The sequence below is a fragment of the Triticum urartu genome, chromosome 2A (assembly GCF_056163025.1).
Source record: "Triticum urartu cultivar PI428250 chromosome 2A, HENAU_Tu73, whole genome shotgun sequence".
Taxonomy (NCBI): Eukaryota; Viridiplantae; Streptophyta; class Magnoliopsida; order Poales; family Poaceae; genus Triticum; species Triticum urartu.
Window position 1 is genome coordinate 203,135,072 of NC_141874.1, and position 18,548 is coordinate 203,153,619.

Genomic DNA, 18,548 nt, shown 5'->3' on the forward strand with positions numbered 1-18,548 from the left:
TTCATCCTTTTCTCCTTTTCTAGAAGCACGGCTGAATCAAATATGTGACTCCACGAAAAGCAAATCTATGTTTCTCGTGGAAGCACAAAATTTTTTCGTGCAATTTTTTTGCATGAAAACCAGGCGACAATCAAAAAGTAAAGAAACCTCAAAAAACCCCATCTAAAATCTGAAAACACATAGAAAATAAAATCCTGAGGAGCGCCCAACACGCGACATGTGGCAGCGCCTGAACAACCCACTTTGTGTGCTGCCCACAAGAGTGACCGTTGTGGTGCTCTCGCAAGGGGTAACCCTCGACTAGTTGTTCTTGAATCCGTGTCTTTGTTTCGTTCATACCGAGACAGAGGTATGCTTGCCTAAGGGAGCGTGCAAAGTGGTTCGGCCCACTAGTGTTAGTTTACTGTTTTGTTCGTATTTTTTTTTCATTTGAAATATTCTTAAATATACAATTTGAATAACAATTGAGTTAATTGGCTTAAAGAGGTTAAAAAATGTGCACTGTGAATATGTCATAATGTAGTTTAGAAAGTTTGTTTTCATAATTTTAATAAATGTTCATAACATTCAAGAAAATTGTTTGTGACATTTAAAATACACACCCATTTTCAAAAATATATTTGACATTTCAAAAATATTATACAATGTAAAAACATTTTTCATGTAATCAACTTTCCCCTACCTTTCAAACAAATTTATGTTATTACATTTGAAATAATGTTCATGATTTTAAAAAATATGTCTTGATATTTTATAAAATATTTGCACAATGTAAAAAATGTTCCCATAGTTCTAAGAAATAGTTTTGTAACATTCAAAAATTGTTTCAACATGTATTTAAAACATGTTTAACACATATTTGGAAAAAATGTTCAAAATACGTAAAATCTTGATCATGTATTTCAAAAACATTAAACATGTAATTATTTTAGGTGCACTAAAAAATTATAGTGTTTATGAGATAAAATAGACATCAAAACATATATTATAAAAAAGTTAAATTTTATGAAATAATGTGTTTGAGTACTTTTTGGACCAGAAGACACCTAGGAAACTAACAGCGAGGGCAAATTTAGGACAGTATGACTGTCAGACCAACGGATGAAGGATGGCAACATCTGATTAACCAGATGAGCAATTCAAGATAAGCACAAAAGGATTTGATTTAGCAATAACTTAATCCACATTTAAACTTGGCCAAACAAGTAAGTACTTCAGAGTATAGTAGTCTTTAATGATTTTTTGATGACCCAACTCGGTGGCATTTAATCAAGAGCTTGCTTCTCTTCTGTCATCCCTTCTCCCTCCTTAAACTAAGTAAAGATATAATACTTTAGTTTTTATAGCCTGCTTATATCACTTTATTGTACTTACTCTTATTCGGTTTGATCTCAGGAATGAATTCAATGCAAATAAAAGGTCCAAAACTGATCGAAACAAATTAATGCTGGCCTTGGTTTCTCTCCTCGAAACGAATTAATCCTCATGTATTTATCCTTATTACCAAGGCACAACGTCATAGCAGATCGATCACAGCAAACGATTCCTCCGTCTGTCTCCCCGGAAACGTTCGATACTCTCGGCCATCCTCAGGGACAGTTAGCAATGGCGTACAGCCTGAAGATGGCCTGTGTCGCCATCGCTCTCGCCGCCACCGCGCTCCTCTTCACCATCCCACGATCTCAAGGTATAACACGCGTAGCGGCTCGACATGTGCGCGAGCAAATATTTGCATTTTTTCTGTTGCGATCGCTGATTGTTTTTTCTGCCGTGATTGATGACCAGCATGGGATGCGGACATGGTGCCAGTGGGGGCGCCGGAGCACGCGTTGACGGCGATCCCGGGCGGCGGCGCAGGGACGTTGGCAGCGGGGGCGCCGGTGTGCCTCCAGTGCCGGTGCTGCTCCAGGTCGAACTCGGGCAGCTGCCAGATCACCAGCTGCTGCTCCACCTTCAACTGCGACCCCACCGGCAAGTGCAACGTCGTGCAACAGAAGTGCGGCTGCAACGGCTGCTAACCGGCCGGTCATCACCGTGCTAGCTGCCTCCGTGCCAATTTTTTCTATGGAGGAGCCAAATGTTTTCTTTGAAAAATAAAATCTCCCGTCTATTTTGTGTACTGCCAAATGAAATTGTTCCATCGTCGTGTTCGCGGGCCACAAATGCAGAGATATTACTATGTTATTACTGGGCCTAATAGAGGCCCAGTATGTTATTGCAAGAAGGGGCAATTAAATTAGGCCACATTCTTCAGCCCGTGAAGTCTGTTGAAACCTCCCCGTGAATTTAGTATTATCGTTTTCAAACTCGCTTTAAAAAGGGCGGATTTTGAATTTTTTTGCCACGATTTACTTCACACTTTGACAATTAGCCACTCGTTACTTTGTGTTTGCTTATTTGCCACTGGTTAGTTTGGACTTGGATGTTTTGCCCCTGTCACGAGGGACCCGTGTGGAAATCACCAGATTGCCCATGCCTGTCCAATTCACCAAGGAGATGAGCTCGTCTCCTCGCTCGTTCCCAATCCGTCTCTTGTCCGTCGCTACTGGTCCTCGACGGAAGACGGCGGCGGCTCGTCCCGGCGGTTCCCCGTGGTCATCGCGTGCTTGTCATGATGCAGGTGATGCTGTTTGCCGCCGCCGGTCCCGCATGCTCGTGCATTGCCGTCGCTCTGTTATGCCGCCGCTGCTTCTTCATGCCTTCCCGTACTATTGCTGCTGTTCGTGGCCGGCCCATACTGCTACTGTTGTTCGTGGCCATGTGTGCTACTGCTGCTTACTGGTGGTCGGCGGAAGGCGCGGTGGAGGCGCTCGCTGCTGCCTGACTCCACTTGGGCGCCGTCATGTTCGGCCTTAGCATGTACGTACATGGGCGCCGCCGTCTTTGCTGCTGCTCCCCGCCACTGCATGTTGCTGCTGCCTATCGGCTAGCTCGAGCCGGCATGCCCGCTGCGTGTAGAGGAGCGTCGCCGTCGACTGCCGTGCGAACATGGGATGAGGATTGAGTTCGTCCCGTGCGTCGAGTTCGTGGCAAACATGCACATAAGGGTATATTTGTCCACTGTATTGTGCATATAATATGTTTGTCATTTGCAATTATTGTTTGTGTGCGAAAAAGTGGCAAAAGATCAATTACAATCTAAGCAGTGGCAAATTGTCAAAGTTCAAAGTAAGTAGTGGCTGAAAATCAAATCGCCCCTTTAAAAAAGGCATGTGATTCTGTTTTGCCGGCCGTTCTGATTTTCTCTCCCAAGTCCAAATGGTGCTCCTAGATCCATAATATATGCATCTCCACCATCGCGCCATTGTTGGCCCTTGGTCAGATCACCTTCCTGTCTCGACTAACATACCAGTTTCATGTAGTCTATTTCGATTGCATTGTTGTGCTTTTACATATTAAATCCGAGTTACACATGTTCGACTCAAATACCTAACTTCCAATATACACCAAGTCCAGTTGTAACGCTATACACATATTTGACACCAACTCTAACATCAAGCTAGGAGTAGAGTTACCTAAAAAAAGCTATAAGTACGAGAGTCTAAATATAAAGCTTTGCCTAATGTTATTGCAGAGGTAATGGGGCACAATCTTCTCATGGAGCTTGACATGTATGGACACAAAATAACATATTTGCGTTTCCATAATCCGGGAGCCACCTAATTATCAACCAATCCTATTTTTCGGGCAAGAACCACACTTTGTAAGATAAAAGAGTTATACACGTGGCTTTGGTATTTTGTTTCATCATCGCTCGAGTTTAGGTAGCCGATGGATTCACCCAACCATTTTATTGGACTTTTTGAAGACTTCAATTGGTTGGGTTCTAGGAGCTATTTTAGAAAAACTTTTAGTTAGTTTTTCTGTTGAAATATCTTTGTTTGGATTAAAAAATCACTTGTAATTCACCATGATAATTAGATGATCTCTTAGCACGGTATCTCTCACCCCATATTTAGGTATATTTAGTTATTGAAAATAAGAACAAGAGATAACTTATTCTACATGTATTTTTATTGACATCTCTAAATTATGTGACAAGATTAAGATAATGTTGTCTTATAGACCACGGTACAAGCCCATATGTCCTTAGAGAACCACAGTTAGTTAGCAGTTCTGACTGTAATATAGTATCCGGTTGTATAGATTAGAGTGGATCCGTTTAAACCAGCTATCTTATAACTCAAGTTTGTACCATGTTTTCATGAATACACCATGGAGAGGTGTACCAGTAACATGGAAGAAGAGCAAGACGACAGATACAACTGATACAACGCCTTGTGGCACACCACACACATCTACCACAGTTACAAACGGTGCACAACTCGCCTAGTCCAACTCAAGCCATGAATGGCAAATAGGAAGGACACAGAGCCCGAGGCCGCCTCACAATCGATGCCGAACACGACAGAAGCATGACGAAAACTCTAGGTCACACTAGCTCAATGTACCCTGCACTCTTGCGCCTAAGAGGCCGACAAGTGAGTGGGAGACAACCGAACTAGAGGAAGAAGTCACCCAACAGGTCTCGACGGCGATGTACATTGGCCCATGTGCCAACGGTAACCAACACCAAACACCACACCGCCCAAGCTTCGCGAGATCGACGAAGTAACCAACACCAGCCTCCACTGTGCTATAGCCCTGGGCACCTAGACATGACTTCCAAGGAAGGGATGACGCCGCAACAACGTCGCTGACGGGTCCGACGAACCGGACCTAAGGTTTACCCTGGTGCCTGATGGGACAATCAAGATCAAGAGAGTGAATTGAAAAAACCACCACATTTGGGGCATCATTTGCAAGAAACCACGAGGTCACTAATCATTTGCAAAAACCACAACGCATTTAGTAAACTTTTTGCAGTTTGCACTGATAGGACGATTTGATGCGTTTGAACGCGTTTCCGGCAGTTGGAGCCCGATTTCCCCCTACGTGGCATAACGGCTGGGAGACGGCGCCGTCTGCTCGAGACGACTTCGTCGGCTCGCATCGGACAGACCGACTGCGCCGCCCCACTCCATAGTTCTAGCTCTCTGCTCTATTTCTCTCTCGCGCTCTCAACCTTCCTCGGCCTCCTTTCCTCTCCGCTCGTCGACAGCCGCCATGGTGTCTTGGAGCAACCGCGAGAGCAGTGAGGAGTCTGACGTGCAGTTCATCTCTTCCTACGCCTCCCCTATTAAGCACTACAAGAAATATGTCAACTTGTGACCTTCTGTTAGTGACCCTGGAAGAATTGGTCATAGATCTATGACCATTTCAGACCAATTGGTCAAAAGTTGTTCGGGGGCTCCAAAACCTAAATTATAACGACCATTTTGGTCAGAAAGGTCGTAATTTCCTTACATGAAATGGTCATAAAGCAGATAGCACTGGTCTGCTGCCTTATTTCTAGCTGATCATGACCAATATAGATGGTCATAACCTTGTAAATTGTGGTGGGTTGCTATGACTAGGCGCCACCTCATCAGTTTTGCCTATGTGTCATGTCCATGTGGCAGTTTTTGCCCTAGGTTGTGAAGCAACCTATATTTCTGTCATTCTCAAAATTCCCAAAAAAATCTCATAAATTCTTTGGGTCATATCTTCATCAAATATGTAAAAATCCTTCCTTGCCTAGTTCAAAACTAATTCAACAATATTCATTTTCCTATTTTGTTCACGACAGCACTTTATGAAGGAAGTGCTATTTATATATTCTTGATTGCCCTTGGAATTTTTGGGCACTCTTTCCTATCCAAATCATTACCGCATGACAAAATTCAGCTCCACTTGCCTAGCAAATATTCCTCCGCAAATTTCCAAAGTTTTTGTCCACCTAGAAGCATTGTGAAGGAAGTACCTTTTTTATATATCGAAATGACATGAAATTTATACAGTTCCTTCATATTCCCAAATTATCACCCTCCTCCAAATTGCAGCTCAGTCAAATCATCTATGTGAGCCCAGGTTCAATTTATATTTTATGGCCAAATTGGCACGTTGCAAAGCAAGTGTTATCTAGACCCCTCCTATTACCCTCAAACTTTTCGGGCACTCTTCCATACCCAAAGCATTGCCACATGATAATATTCAGCTCAATTTTCCTAGTAAATCTTTCTCAGGAAATTTTCAAATTTTCTACCTCGAGAGAAGCTTTGTGAAGTAAGTACTAGCTAGGCTTACCCAAATGATCTGAAAATTTACCAGCGCATGACCATACCTATGTAACTTACCTACACCAATTTTTAGCTCATTTCATTCATCCAATCTCTCTCACTAGTTTCCCCAAGTTTCTGTTCATAGAAGAGAATTGTGAAGGAAGTACCACTTTGGCATTTCCAAATAGTATCCATTTCTACAGTGGTTTCCTATGCCCAAATAACCATCCTCCACCTAATGCCAGCTCAATCCGTTCATTATTTTGAGCCGAGCTTCAACATTCGTAGTTATGTCTAGTGTGGTAGTTCGCAAAGCAAGTACCACCTAGGCTCCTCCTTTTGAGCTGAAAATTTGTGAAGACGGTCTTCTTAGTAACTGATTATCCTCAGCCAAAACTCACGCCCATTAGCCATGTACATTTCTCGCACCGCTAATCAAACACTTGGCTGTTAATTCATGTTTGAGCATCGATCGGTCTCCTCGTGAGAATCTTATGTTGTAATTTTCTTCCTAGCACCAACCTGGGGAGTGCCCAACCCACTAGACATGCCTAGGCCACCCAGAACGCATGGCAACGCCACGGTCACGCGGTGACCACGCGACGGGCATGCGAGTTTACGCGCTCTAGAGTTGGGGCCCTCGGCCACTGCCCAAACCTCTACGTATCGCCACCAAACCATGTATTTATAATTAAATAGGTCCTTATGTAACTATAAATGATTTTTGGAAAAATAAATAGCAAACTATGAGGCAACTGCAGTTCAAATTTGACCCGCTTCCTACTGAATCGGTGGAAATTTATCTTTTTCACGAGAGGTGGATCAAAAAAATTTACACCCAACCATTTTGTCAATTGTGCATTAAATATGGCCTAGTATTTTATAGAAATGATTTGGTACAATTTTGCAACAATTATTTGGTAGTTCCTTCACAAAAAACCTCCTTTTGGGCACTCGAAAAATGGAAAATGGTTTTTTCGTCCAACGAAAATGAAAACTTCCTTAGGCAACATTATTTTCCATTCCAATATGCACCCTTGTGCACAATATGAGATCATTTGAACAAACTATGCATGAATGTGGCCATAAGATTGATCATTTGGCTTGAAAGCCATTGACCTTCACACATGATAGCTCATTTCTGAGAACACTTTTTTAAAATAATTATCGTATTACAAGTTTATTATTTTTTCCGGAAACTTAATCACATATAATGAGACAATGCGAAGGTTTTCCAATTTTTTGATTTTTTTATGCCCGTTTCAAAATGTGGTCAAAACGGCGGGCTTGACCATTCCTAGGTAGCGGTTGAATCTTGGAATTTTTTGGTGTTTCTCTGATTAAATATATACTTATGTACCTATAAATGATTTTTGGAAAAAATAAAGAGCAAACTACGAGGTAGCTATAGTTCAAATTTGACCCGCTTCCAACTGAATCGGTGGAAATTTGTCCTTTTCATGAGAGGTGGATCAAAAAAATTTACACCCAACCATTTTGTCAATTGTGCATTAAATATGGCCTAGTATTTTATAAAAATGATTTGGTCCAATTTTGCAACAATTATTTGGTAGTTCCTTCACAAAAAAACCTCCTTTTGGGCACTCAAAAAATGGAAAATGGTTTTTTCGTCCAACGAAAATGAAAACTTCCTTAGGCAACATTGTTTGCCATTCCAATATGCACCCTTGTGCACAATATGAGATCATTTGAACAAATATGCCATGAATGTGGTCATAAGATTGATCATTTGGCTTGAAAGCCATTGACCTTCACACATGATAGCTCATTTCTAAGAACACTTTTTTAAAATAATTATTGTATTACAAGTTTATTATTTTTTCCGGAAACTTAATCACATATAATGAGACAATGTGAAGGTTTTCCAATTTTTTGATTTTTTTGAATTTTTTATGCCCGTTTCAAAATGTGGTCAAAACGACGGGCTTGACCGTTCCTAGGTAGCGGTTGAATCTTGGAATTTTTTTGGTGTTTCTCTGATTAAATAGATACTTATGTACCTATAAATGATTTTTGGAAAAAATAAAGAGCAAACTACGAGGTAGCTACAGTTCAAATTTGACCCGCTTCCAACTGAATCGGCGGGAATTTGTATTTTTCACCAGAGGTGGATAAAAACTTTTTACACCCAACCATTTGGTCAATTGTGCATTAAATATGTCCTAGTATTTTAGAAAATTGATTTGGTACAATTTTGCAACAAATATATGGTAGGTCCTTCACAAAAAACTCATTTTGGGCACTCGAAAAAAATGAAAAATGAATTTTTCGTCCAAAGAAAATGAAAACTTCCTTAGGCAACATTGTTTGTCATTCCAATATGCACCCTTGTGCACAATATGAGATCATTTAAATGAACTATGCCATTCCAAAATGCACCCTTGTGCAAAAAACACAAGAGAAACAAATAGAAAAACACAACTACATAAGCTTAAAAAAGTATTTGATGTGCTCCACATGTGCTATGATTGTGAATTATAAAATTGATGTGCTCCAAATTTGCAACAAATATTTGCTAGGTTATTTATAAAAATATCATTTTGGACACTCGAAAAATGAGTCTCTTACAAAAAAGCTCATATCTTAGAACACTTTTTTTAATGATATTAACAATATTCAAAGTTTGTTATTTTTACTGAAAAGTAGGTCACACTTGGTGACACAATGCGAAGGTTTTTTATTTCTGTATTTTTATAAATTTCTTAGGTCATCAAATGGTAGACATGATTCAAAATCTTATTTTCAATCGATTACGACCAATTTAAATGGTCTTAACATCATCAAAGAGGATACTCTGTTCTGATTGGTCTAAAATCAGCTCACACGGATCATGCCTTAAGCATCGTCGGATGCGCCCCGATCCAATGGCAGCCCACACCCCCCTCGTCGCTCTCACCCCGTATCCCTCTCACCCACGAAACCCTAGTCCCCTTCTCCCAATCGCCGCCGCCGCCTTCTCCCTCCCAGATCCAATCCAAGTCAGAGCCCGTCGGCCACCTCCATCTCCATTCCTGCGCGCGTCGGCCACCTCCCTGCGGCGGAGCTCGACCCCGTCAGTCTCCCCCGAAACGAAACCCACCGCCGCCGCCTTTGTCTCCCCAACCAACCACAACCCACTGGCGACCTCCTCCCACTCTCCCTCTCCCTCGCCGCCGGTGCCCCCTCGCCTCCCCTCCCGTCCTCTTGTCTCCCTACTAGGCCCCAGATCGACTCGGCCTTCTCCTTCTCAGGCCACGACCAGATCCGCTCCGGCGTTCCCGCATCGGCGCCATCATGGACCTTCCTCCTCCTTCTCCACGACCACGCTGCGGCAGAGGAATCCTCCTCCTCCCACCGCCACCGCCACCACGCCCTCCTCCTTCCACCTCCACATCCATCCATCCATCCCTTCCTCCCTCCTCGCGCTTGAAACCCTAGCCCGCGGGCGGGCATGTCGACCGAGCTCAGGATCTGTAGCATCCTCTTCTCCTCCAAGAGCAAGAACATGAACGTCCGCAAGGGTATGCGATGAATCCCTTCTCTTCTTCTGGCCTTCTTCATCTCCGCATCTGATTCGTGCGTGCGGCCGTCTATGCAGTCAGTTTGCTCCCTCCGATCTGCTCTGCTTGCGTGAAGGGGCCCGGCCAAGGAGAAGCTGCTGCTTCAGCTTTTTCCTCCTCCCTGATGTGTGTAGGTGGTAAGCCATCTCCATCTCCCTCCTCCTCTCTCACCCCCATCTCGTCTCTGTAGGCAAGCAGTCTACATGTTAGCAGGCACATGAGTCAATCAAAACACCTTTTTGATTCATATATACATGTTCTGAGAGGAGAACCGTGTTAAGGAATATATCACCGTGTGTGATGCATATTTCCTTCCCAACTGAATTCCGAGGTTGTATTCATTTCCTCGAAGAAATGTTTGAACCTTTTGCTGTAAATTTGTAGATTGATTTTAGTTGCCACAACATTTTCTGTTGCTTGCCTGAATGAAATCAGTAGTCACTATTCAGATAACTGAATAATTAGACACTCTTGTGTGTAGTCTCTGTTGGAAATATATACTGTGCTTGACAGAATGGCAAATGAATAATAATTAGGAAACATTTATTTGCTAGGGATGAAATTGTAGTCCCAATCTCTGATTCACTGCAAATTGTAGTCCTAATCTCTGTAATTGTTTATAAATGGATGAAATTCTAGTGTATCAGTACAATAATCTCTTAAGGTTGCTTACATTTTGGTTCAGAGCACGGACGACATCCGATGTTTAGACCATAAATTGACTACTGTGTAACATTATGGTCGATGCCTTTTCTTTTTCTAATCATCCCTGGTTCCATTATATCAGAATGAAACCAGAGTAGTACAAAGTCCAGCTAAATTAGTTACTATGAAGCATTATCGAATGTTGTTCTTCCCTGCTCTTACTGGCGTCCTTTTAAGTCCATATGTGTTTTTGTAGTTGAAGGAGTTCAATCTGGGCAGCCGGAGGCGTACGAGTTCTAGGACATGCGCCGCCCATCGTTGACCTCCAGGTCATCAAGAACGCCTGGGACGGCAAGAGCTACCTCCTCATGCAGGTACCAATACATCTTCATACACGCGCATGCATTGGTTAATCTATAGATTGATTGATCAGCAATGGCATGACGTTTTCTGCAGAGCACGTCTAAGATGGCGAGCAGGACGAGGTACTGCATGGGGAGGATCAAGTCTTTCGTTGTCCCCCTCGCCAACTACTCCCTCGACAGCACCGGCTCTCCAGGTACACGTATACCAAGCAGAGTATGCAAGTACTTGTACACCGCACCGCGTATGCAGCTTCCAGAGTAATTTCCTTGTTTCCACGTCTGCTTGCAGTGTCCCAAGTATACACGTTTATTCTAGTTATATGCTTGCAAGGTTAGATCATAGTCTGACAGTTTGTTTGCACAGTATGCTGTCATTTAGTTGCAGTTAATCAGCTTATGTACTAGGCGTTCCTAAAACCTTAGGCCATAAGCAACGAGTGACATGATGATGTATCCCTCCTACATCCTAGCTCTCTATGGAGTAGGGCTGTTGTTCCACCGTTGCGAGCTAACTTGATGTGTTCTGTTTTGGAGTATGTAATGTTACTCTCTTTTTGGCCAGCTGGGTGCTTTTCTAGTTCAACATAACATCTTTGGCTTGAGTTCTCTTTTCATTATTTGTATAATTGAAAATTGGAAATTCTGCCCTCTGCCATTTTGGACCCTGGTGATTCACTGGGAATTTTCCATGCCCCTTGGAATCTAACACGTCCTTCTCCACATCTTAAACTAACAAGCATGGGTTATGAGTTTAGCTATGAAGTTCTTTTTGTTTGTCGTGTGTTGTAAAATTCCTGGTTGTTTATTCTTGTTGGCTAAGTATATGGTATGACAATTTTTGTAGGTGAACGTTCCGAAGACCAAGAAGACCTACTGCAAGAACAAGGAGTGCAAGAAGCACACCCTCCACAAGGTTACCTAGTACAAGAAAGGCAAGGATAGCCTTTCTGCATGTTTATTTGGATCCACTGAACCTTTGCACGGCTAATCTCTCAAGTTTGTATATACATAGACAGGTTTTTTGAAAGTGTGACTCCATAGTATTGAGAAGTAATCATGTTTCCTTTAGTTTTCTGATGTGAAAGTTTCTTGAAAGTAGAGCTTTTCTTAACTAATCAAGAACTCGACTCTTTTCCCCTGACATCGTCGTTGCCCAGTCCAAGTCCGTTTGTGCTTGTAATAACGGAGTATTTGTACTTGTTTACAATGTTTTTAGGAACTGGTATGAAAGCTGCCCTTAACACGAACATAGTATACCACAGTATATATACTACCAAATATAATTTAGCATCTTGTTTTCGTCAATTGATGTGTTCCTGCTTCCTGTTGTCAAGCCCAAACCCACTGAATTACCTAGTATCTCTGTTCGTCTCTTCATATCGAAGCTCATCAAACTTGTCAGCTCTATGCTTTCATCTTGATTTGTACATCATCCTGAAATATATAATCATGCTTTCATTCTGATTTGTACACCATCCTGGATGGTCTTCCCAAATGATGCTCATAGCGTTTCTGTTAGCCTGCGTTACAACTCATTTTTTTATTTAAAGAACAACCAAGTGGCACATTGGTTCTACTTCTCATAAATTGACAGAAAGGTTCTAGCATGTTTTCATTTGCAAGTAAAACTCGACCTTCTTTTAGTTGAGTGAATATGTTTCAGATATGGAACGTTTTACAGTACATTTCTTTCCTTCTAAATGTGAATTCATGTACATCATCAAGCATTTCACATTTGCTGTAGCACTATGTAATGGTGTACTTCTTTTAGAAATTCTGCTCCTTACGTTTATAAATTCTACATATGGTTTCTCATCACTTGGTATATATATAGCACGTTTTGGGCAATGAATTATTCAACGTTCTATGTTAAAGCTTTCAACCTTGAAATCACATATTTGTTTGGGCATGTGCTATATGTACCATTTTAGAAGTAGTCCACATATTTCTGTCCTGCTATAGTCTTTTTTAAACTTCTTATGAGATTGAAGTATTCGTTCTGATTTCTGGTTTGCTGATTGTTGTAGACAGATGTTTGAAACCTCTTAACCGTGGACGACAACTACTTGAGAAGGACCATCATCACCCATCAAGTACGCCATTGAGGTAATTCACCAGTCCCTCCAGCACCAACTATCTATTTTCTCTAGTATGCTTAGGTTTTTCATGCTGTTGTGGTAGCCCCATTACTGTTGCGTTGAATCTCATGCCACCGCTAGTGCGCCTGCGGCTTGATGTGCTGTGATCTTTATCTGTGTAGGTTTTGTTTGATGATATGCTTAGATTATGATCATAAGCATGGTGGTTTGATGATGCTGAGGCCAGCTGTTAAACCATGATATAGTTGCTGGAACTGAGCTTAATATTCATGTCTGTATGTGTGTGTGTGTCGAGTAAAGTTGTGGTTTGTGCTGCTCCTTTATAACGTGATGAAACAAAGAATGTCCTTTACTCCATTTTTGAATGGAATGTTCATAATATATTGTCTCCAGTTTTTCTAATTTTTATCAGCTGATTCATGTAACAGGGCGTCCGTGGAAGGCCCAGTCCTGACTCTCCAGTGAGCCGACATTTGATCGCTATTGAAGGAGCTACATGTAGAAGAAGAAAATACTTGTAGAGCTTGTAACTGATTCCCATAGTTGTAGAGCTTGTATCAACTAAGCTTGTATTACGTGTAACTTGTAGAACTTGTAAATGCTACAGCTTGTAGGACGTGTCATTTGTAGAGCTTGTAAATAAGCTTGTATATGCTACAGCTTGTAGGACGTGTCATTTGTAGAGCTTGTATTGAATCTGGCTATTGTTATTTGAAGTATCTTGTGTGTTTTTTCCTTGCCAATTTAACTACTGGTTATTTTCTTATTGTCAAATTGAAATATGAAGAATCTGGGCCTAATAGCTAGGACCCACTTATCAGAACCTGACAAGTGGGACCTGTTTGACTAGTGGACCCATTTTATAAAAAAACTAAAACTGTTGTACAAAAAGGCCATGACCCATGAAATAAAAAGGCCGAATTGTTGGGCTTGGCCCATGAAGTCTGACAAAAAATTGACAGGAAAAAAATATATAGAAAGGCTGAATTAATGGGCTCGGCCCATATAAACACCGAATTGGACCGGGCTGAATCTTGTGCCACGCCAGCTTGCCACGCTGGATGCCTACGTGGCCTGGGGAGGTTGCTAGTGACCAAAACGCCATAGTAGACGTATTTTGGTCATAAACGTCTACGACCATTCCAGAAGAAAGGTCGCTATAGTCAGTTTATGACGGCCAGCTTTTAACCTTATGTTTTTGGTCACAAAAAGGTCACAAATGGAAATTTGTGACCATTCAGTGACCAATAGTGGTGGTCACAAGTTGACATATTTCTTGTAGTGAAGGTCAGTTGGTTCGACCAGGACTGGATTTATGGTTTCGATTTGGGCATTTGGGATTTAGGATTTGTGTGGCTTCAACTCTATTTGAACTAGTTATTTTGGCTTGCCCAGATCCCAGCTACAATCGATGACCCGTTGTACACTGGTGCTGCTGACAATTTGAGGGTGATGTGCGAGCATGTCAAGCTAGGGAAGAAATGTGTTGCATTCGAGGGGATGAGCACTGGAGAAGGTTCATTGCTTGTGCCCTAGAAGTAAGTTAGCAAATTAGTTGCAAAGTATCAGTTAACCTCTCCTATGCAGTATAGCAATTTTGTTCTAGGGTTTACCGTACGTTGTTCATAGGGACTGTTCATTGTTCATAGTCACAATTCATGTTAGGGATGAACATGCTCACAATAATTGCTGTTTAGTGTCAGTTGACTTGATCTAACCGAATCTGCACCTTAACTGTAACTTTAACTTAACTGAATATGTAACCTGTGGCAACATATTTGAACTATTTTTTTGTATTCCAGGGAGTTAATAATTATGGATTAGTGCAGTGGATAGATTAGGAGTGGCCAGATCATCTACATAATGCCCTCCACAAACTGTGGCTTATGTATGAGGATAGCAACCATGCCAATAGGATGGCATGCCTGGAACATTCATGTACTATGCACAATCTAACACAAAAAAAAATCAGTTGCATGAGACTTATGAGAAGATTTTTGAAGATGTGAACAACCTCTTGGATTCCCAGGATAATCTGCCACAGGTAAATGATCAAGATGATGCTGAGAGCAGCATGGAAAAGGATGTTGAGATCAAAAAATTGAAGGCAGTTGTTGACCAGTTGAAGTTCGTTCATGTTGCTCAAGGCAATGTCATTAGGAATTTGAAGTTCAGTCATCTACAAGGGAAGGAAAAGATGAGCTCTAATAAGAGGACTTCGGAGTTTAGCTTTGCTGACCAGAAGAAAGAGAAAGAGAAGCTGGATCTTTACATTGCTAAGTTGATTAAAGAGAAGGATAAGTTGAGCATTGAGAAGAGTGCTTTGTAGTGTTGTGTTGCTGACCTGAAGAAAGCAGGTGAAAATAACAAGAGGAAGCTGAAGGAGATCAAGGGTATTTGTGATGTCTGATAACCCACAAGTATAGGGGATCGCAACAGTTTTCGAGGGTAGAGTATTCAACCCAAATTTATAGATTCGACACAAGGGGAGCCAAAGAATATTTGAAGGTATTAGCAGCTGAGTTTTCAATTCAACCACACCAAGAGATTAATTATCTGCAGCAAAGTGATCACTAGCACAGTAATATGATAGTTTTGATAGTAGTGACAGCAGCAACAGCAACAGTAACAGTGATAGCAGTAATTTGTAGCAAGTGTAACAGTGACGATAACAACAGTAACGCAGCAAGATCAATATAAATAAATTCTTAGGCATTGGATCGGTGACTTGTTCGATGATATTCATCATGTGACAGTTATAACCTAGGGCGATACGGCACTAGCTCCAGTTCATCGATATAATGTATGCACGTATTCCGTAAATAGTCATACGTGCTTTATTAAAAGAACTTGCATGACATCTTTTGTCCTACCCTCCCGTGGCAGCGGAGACCATAATGGAAACTAAGGGATATTAAGGCCTCCTTTTAATAGAGAACCGGAACAAAGCATTAACACATAGTGAATACATGAACTCCTCAAACTACGGTCGTCACCGAGAGTGGGCCCGGTTGTTGTCAATCCGGGGTTGTCGGATCATAACCGTAGTAAGCGACAATAACTTGCAAGATTGGATCTAAAACATGGATATAATGATGAATTCATAAACGGTTCAGATCTGGGTTCATGGCACCGGGGCCCAAAGTGACAAGCATTAAGCATAGCAAATTTATAGCAACATCAATCTAAGAACATAGTGGATACTAGGGATCAAGCCCTAACAAAACTAACTCGATTACATGATGAATTTCATCCAACTCCTCACCGACCAGCGAGCCTACGAAGGAATTGTTCACTCCCGGTGGGGAGCATCATGGAATTGGCGATGGAGAAGCGTTGGTGATGACGAAAAACGAAGACCCCCCTCTCCGGAGCCCCAAACGGACTCTAGATCCGCCCTCCCGAGGAAGAACAGGGCTTGGCGGCGGCTCTGTCTCATGGATCGCGATAATTCTTTCTCCCTAATTTTTTTCTGGAAATATGTGATTTTATAGTATCAAGGGTGAGGGAGTCCTGGATTAGGGGGTGTCCGGATAGCCGGACTATAACCTTTGGCCGGACTCTTGGACTATGAAGATACAAGATTGAAGACTTCGTCCTGTGTCCAGATGGGACTTTCCTTGGCGTGGAAGGCAAGCTTGGCAATACGGATATGTAGATCTCCTCCCATTGTAACCGACTCTGTGTAACCCTAGCCCTCTCCGGTGTCTATATACCGGAGGGTTTTAGTCCATAGGACGAACAACAATCATACCATAGGCTAGCTTTTAGGGTTTAGCCTCTCTGATCTCGTGGTAGATCTACTCTTGTACTACCCATATCATCAATATTAATCAAGCAGGAGTAGGGTTTTACCTCCATCAAGAGGGCACGAACCTGGGTAAAAACATCATGCCCCTTGTCTCCTGTTACCATCCGCCTAGACGCATAGTTCGGGACCCCCTACCCGAGATCCGCCGGTTTTGACACTGACATTGGTGCTTTCATTGAGAGTTCCTCTGTGCCATCGCCATCAGGAAGGATGCCTCATCCCGTCTTTAAAGATGGCACTGTTGCTCAGGGAGCTTTGGCTGTCGGCCAAACTCTCCAGCTAGGTGGTTTTCTTATGACCGCCTGTTCGGCCGCTGGGCCGACGATGACTTCTCGGGTCTTCAAAAGCAATCTTCATGTCAACTCGGAACTCGCTGAGCAGTTAGATCCAATGGAGCTCTCTTCCCTAAACGAGCTCTTGGATCGCATCGCCGCCTTGGGAGTCGCTACGGATTACGATCGAATTGGGCCTAAACCCGATCTGAGAGAGATTAACACTCCCCAGGCCACCCATCACGTTGCAGTTTTGGAGGAACAATGCGGCGACCCTTCATCTATCTTAAGGACTAGCTATGTCCGGATTCCCGATCCCTCCATGCCGGATACCCGTGGAGGGGAGGACGTCACTCAAGCCCTGAACCTAGAGTCAGGCAGCGGGCTAGATTCATTGGACAACATCCAAGAATCCAAGTTTCCGAGTTCGAAAACTCCTTGGCCCTCGAGTCTCAGATTGGGTGAAGTTTCGGATTTAATTCCACCCACCCACCCAAACATAAGCGATCTATCCCAAATTAGGCAAGAGCCCGAAGAAACAGTACACCATTACTGGGCCAGATTCCTCCTGGTCATGAACAGGATAAAGGACTGCTGCGAGGAAGACGCAATTTCATTCTTCTGCAATAATTGCACGGACAAGGGAATCCTCAACGCCATAAGTTGCCGTGAAATTACACGCTTTGCCGACTTGGCATCCATAGTACGAAAGTACTGTGCGATGGAAAGCGCCTGGAAAACCGAAATAAAATTTTGGGACAATCTGGCCCTGAATACAAACTCAGTCCGAAGTAAAAGGGTGCATCATCGCCAGACACCCGGGTTAAACACCAAAAAGCAAAAACCCTCTACAGGGCATGGAACTGTACTGGAGGGATGGCTCAATGGACCCTGTAAAATTCACAGCACAGAGGGCGCCACACCAACTCATAGCCTTAGAGCATGTTGGATACTCCGGCAGGTGGCCAAAAGTAGGCGAAGATCTTCTAACCCCAGAAGCCACAGAGCACCAGCCCAGAGATACCAGTACGGTATTAACAGTCTTCGAGACTTTTGCATCAAATAATATGCGAAAACGAACACTCCGCAGCCTTGCCGAAGTCTACCACGTGGCAACAATAAACCCATGGAGTGACACGCTATTACTTTTAATGCCAGTGACGAACCTAAATTCCGAACAGCCCGAGCACAAGCCGCATTGGTCCTCAGTCCAATAGTGGACGGCTTTTGACTCACCAAGGTACTCATGGATGGTGGCAGCGGATTGAACCTCATTTATGAGGAAACCCTTCGAAAAATGGAAATAGACTGGAACCGCCTTGAGCGAAGCAGCACAACCTTTCGAGGAATAATCCCTAGATGGGAAGCGCGCTGTACAGGAAAAATCACACTAGATGTGGTGTTCGGCACGCCGGATAATTACAGGTCCGAAGAGGTCACGTTCCAAGTGGCCCCGTTCAGTAGCGGATACCATGCTCTATTAGGGCGGGAGACGTTTACAATCTTCCAAGCCATACCCCATTACGGGTACATGAAGCTCAAAATGCCCGGGCCCAACGGAATCATCACTCTTGCTAGTGATCCGGACATAGCACTCCGCGCCGAAAATAAGACAGCCGCACTGGCCCTCGAGGCACTATCCGAAGCCCTAGCGGC

The 18,548-nt window shown here is 42.8% G+C and overlaps 2 protein-coding genes across 2 annotated transcripts; both read left to right on the plus strand.

The window, feature by feature from the left end:
• The first annotated feature begins 1,533 nt into the window (after positions 1 to 1,533).
• LOC125541437 (uncharacterized) lies at positions 1,534 to 2,300 on the plus strand. Its single transcript, XM_048704850.2, has 2 exons — positions 1,534 to 1,687; positions 1,786 to 2,300. The coding sequence occupies exons 1-2, from the start codon at positions 1,606 to 1,608 to the stop codon at positions 2,016 to 2,018; spliced, it is 315 nt and encodes a 104-aa protein (XP_048560807.1). The 5' UTR covers positions 1,534 to 1,605; the 3' UTR covers positions 2,019 to 2,300.
• An 8,501-nt stretch (positions 2,301 to 10,801) lies between these two features.
• LOC147984547 (uncharacterized) lies at positions 10,802 to 13,274 on the plus strand. The gene is made up of 4 exons (XM_087539775.1): positions 10,802 to 10,904; positions 11,555 to 11,642; positions 12,742 to 12,816; positions 13,238 to 13,274. Exons 1-4 carry the CDS (start codon positions 10,814 to 10,816, stop codon positions 13,272 to 13,274), a joined length of 291 nt encoding a protein of 96 aa, XP_087395901.1. The 5' UTR covers positions 10,802 to 10,813.
• The last annotated feature ends 5,274 nt before the right edge of the window (positions 13,275 to 18,548 follow it).

Coding starts and splice junctions, on each gene's coding strand:
- LOC125541437 (XM_048704850.2), top strand. CDS start 1,606: ATGGCGTACAGCCTGAAGATGGCCTGTGTCGCCATCGCTCTCGCCGCC. Junction 1,688..1,785: donor CACCATCCCACGATCTCAAG/GTATAACACGCG, acceptor ATTGATGACCAG/CATGGGATGCGGACATGGTG.
- LOC147984547 (XM_087539775.1), top strand. CDS start 10,814: ATGGCGAGCAGGACGAGGTACTGCATGGGGAGGATCAAGTCTTTCGTT. Junction 10,905..11,554: donor CGACAGCACCGGCTCTCCAG/GTACACGTATAC, acceptor CAATTTTTGTAG/GTGAACGTTCCGAAGACCAA. Junction 11,643..12,741: donor GGTTACCTAGTACAAGAAAG/GCAAGGATAGCC, acceptor TGTTGTAGACAG/ATGTTTGAAACCTCTTAACC.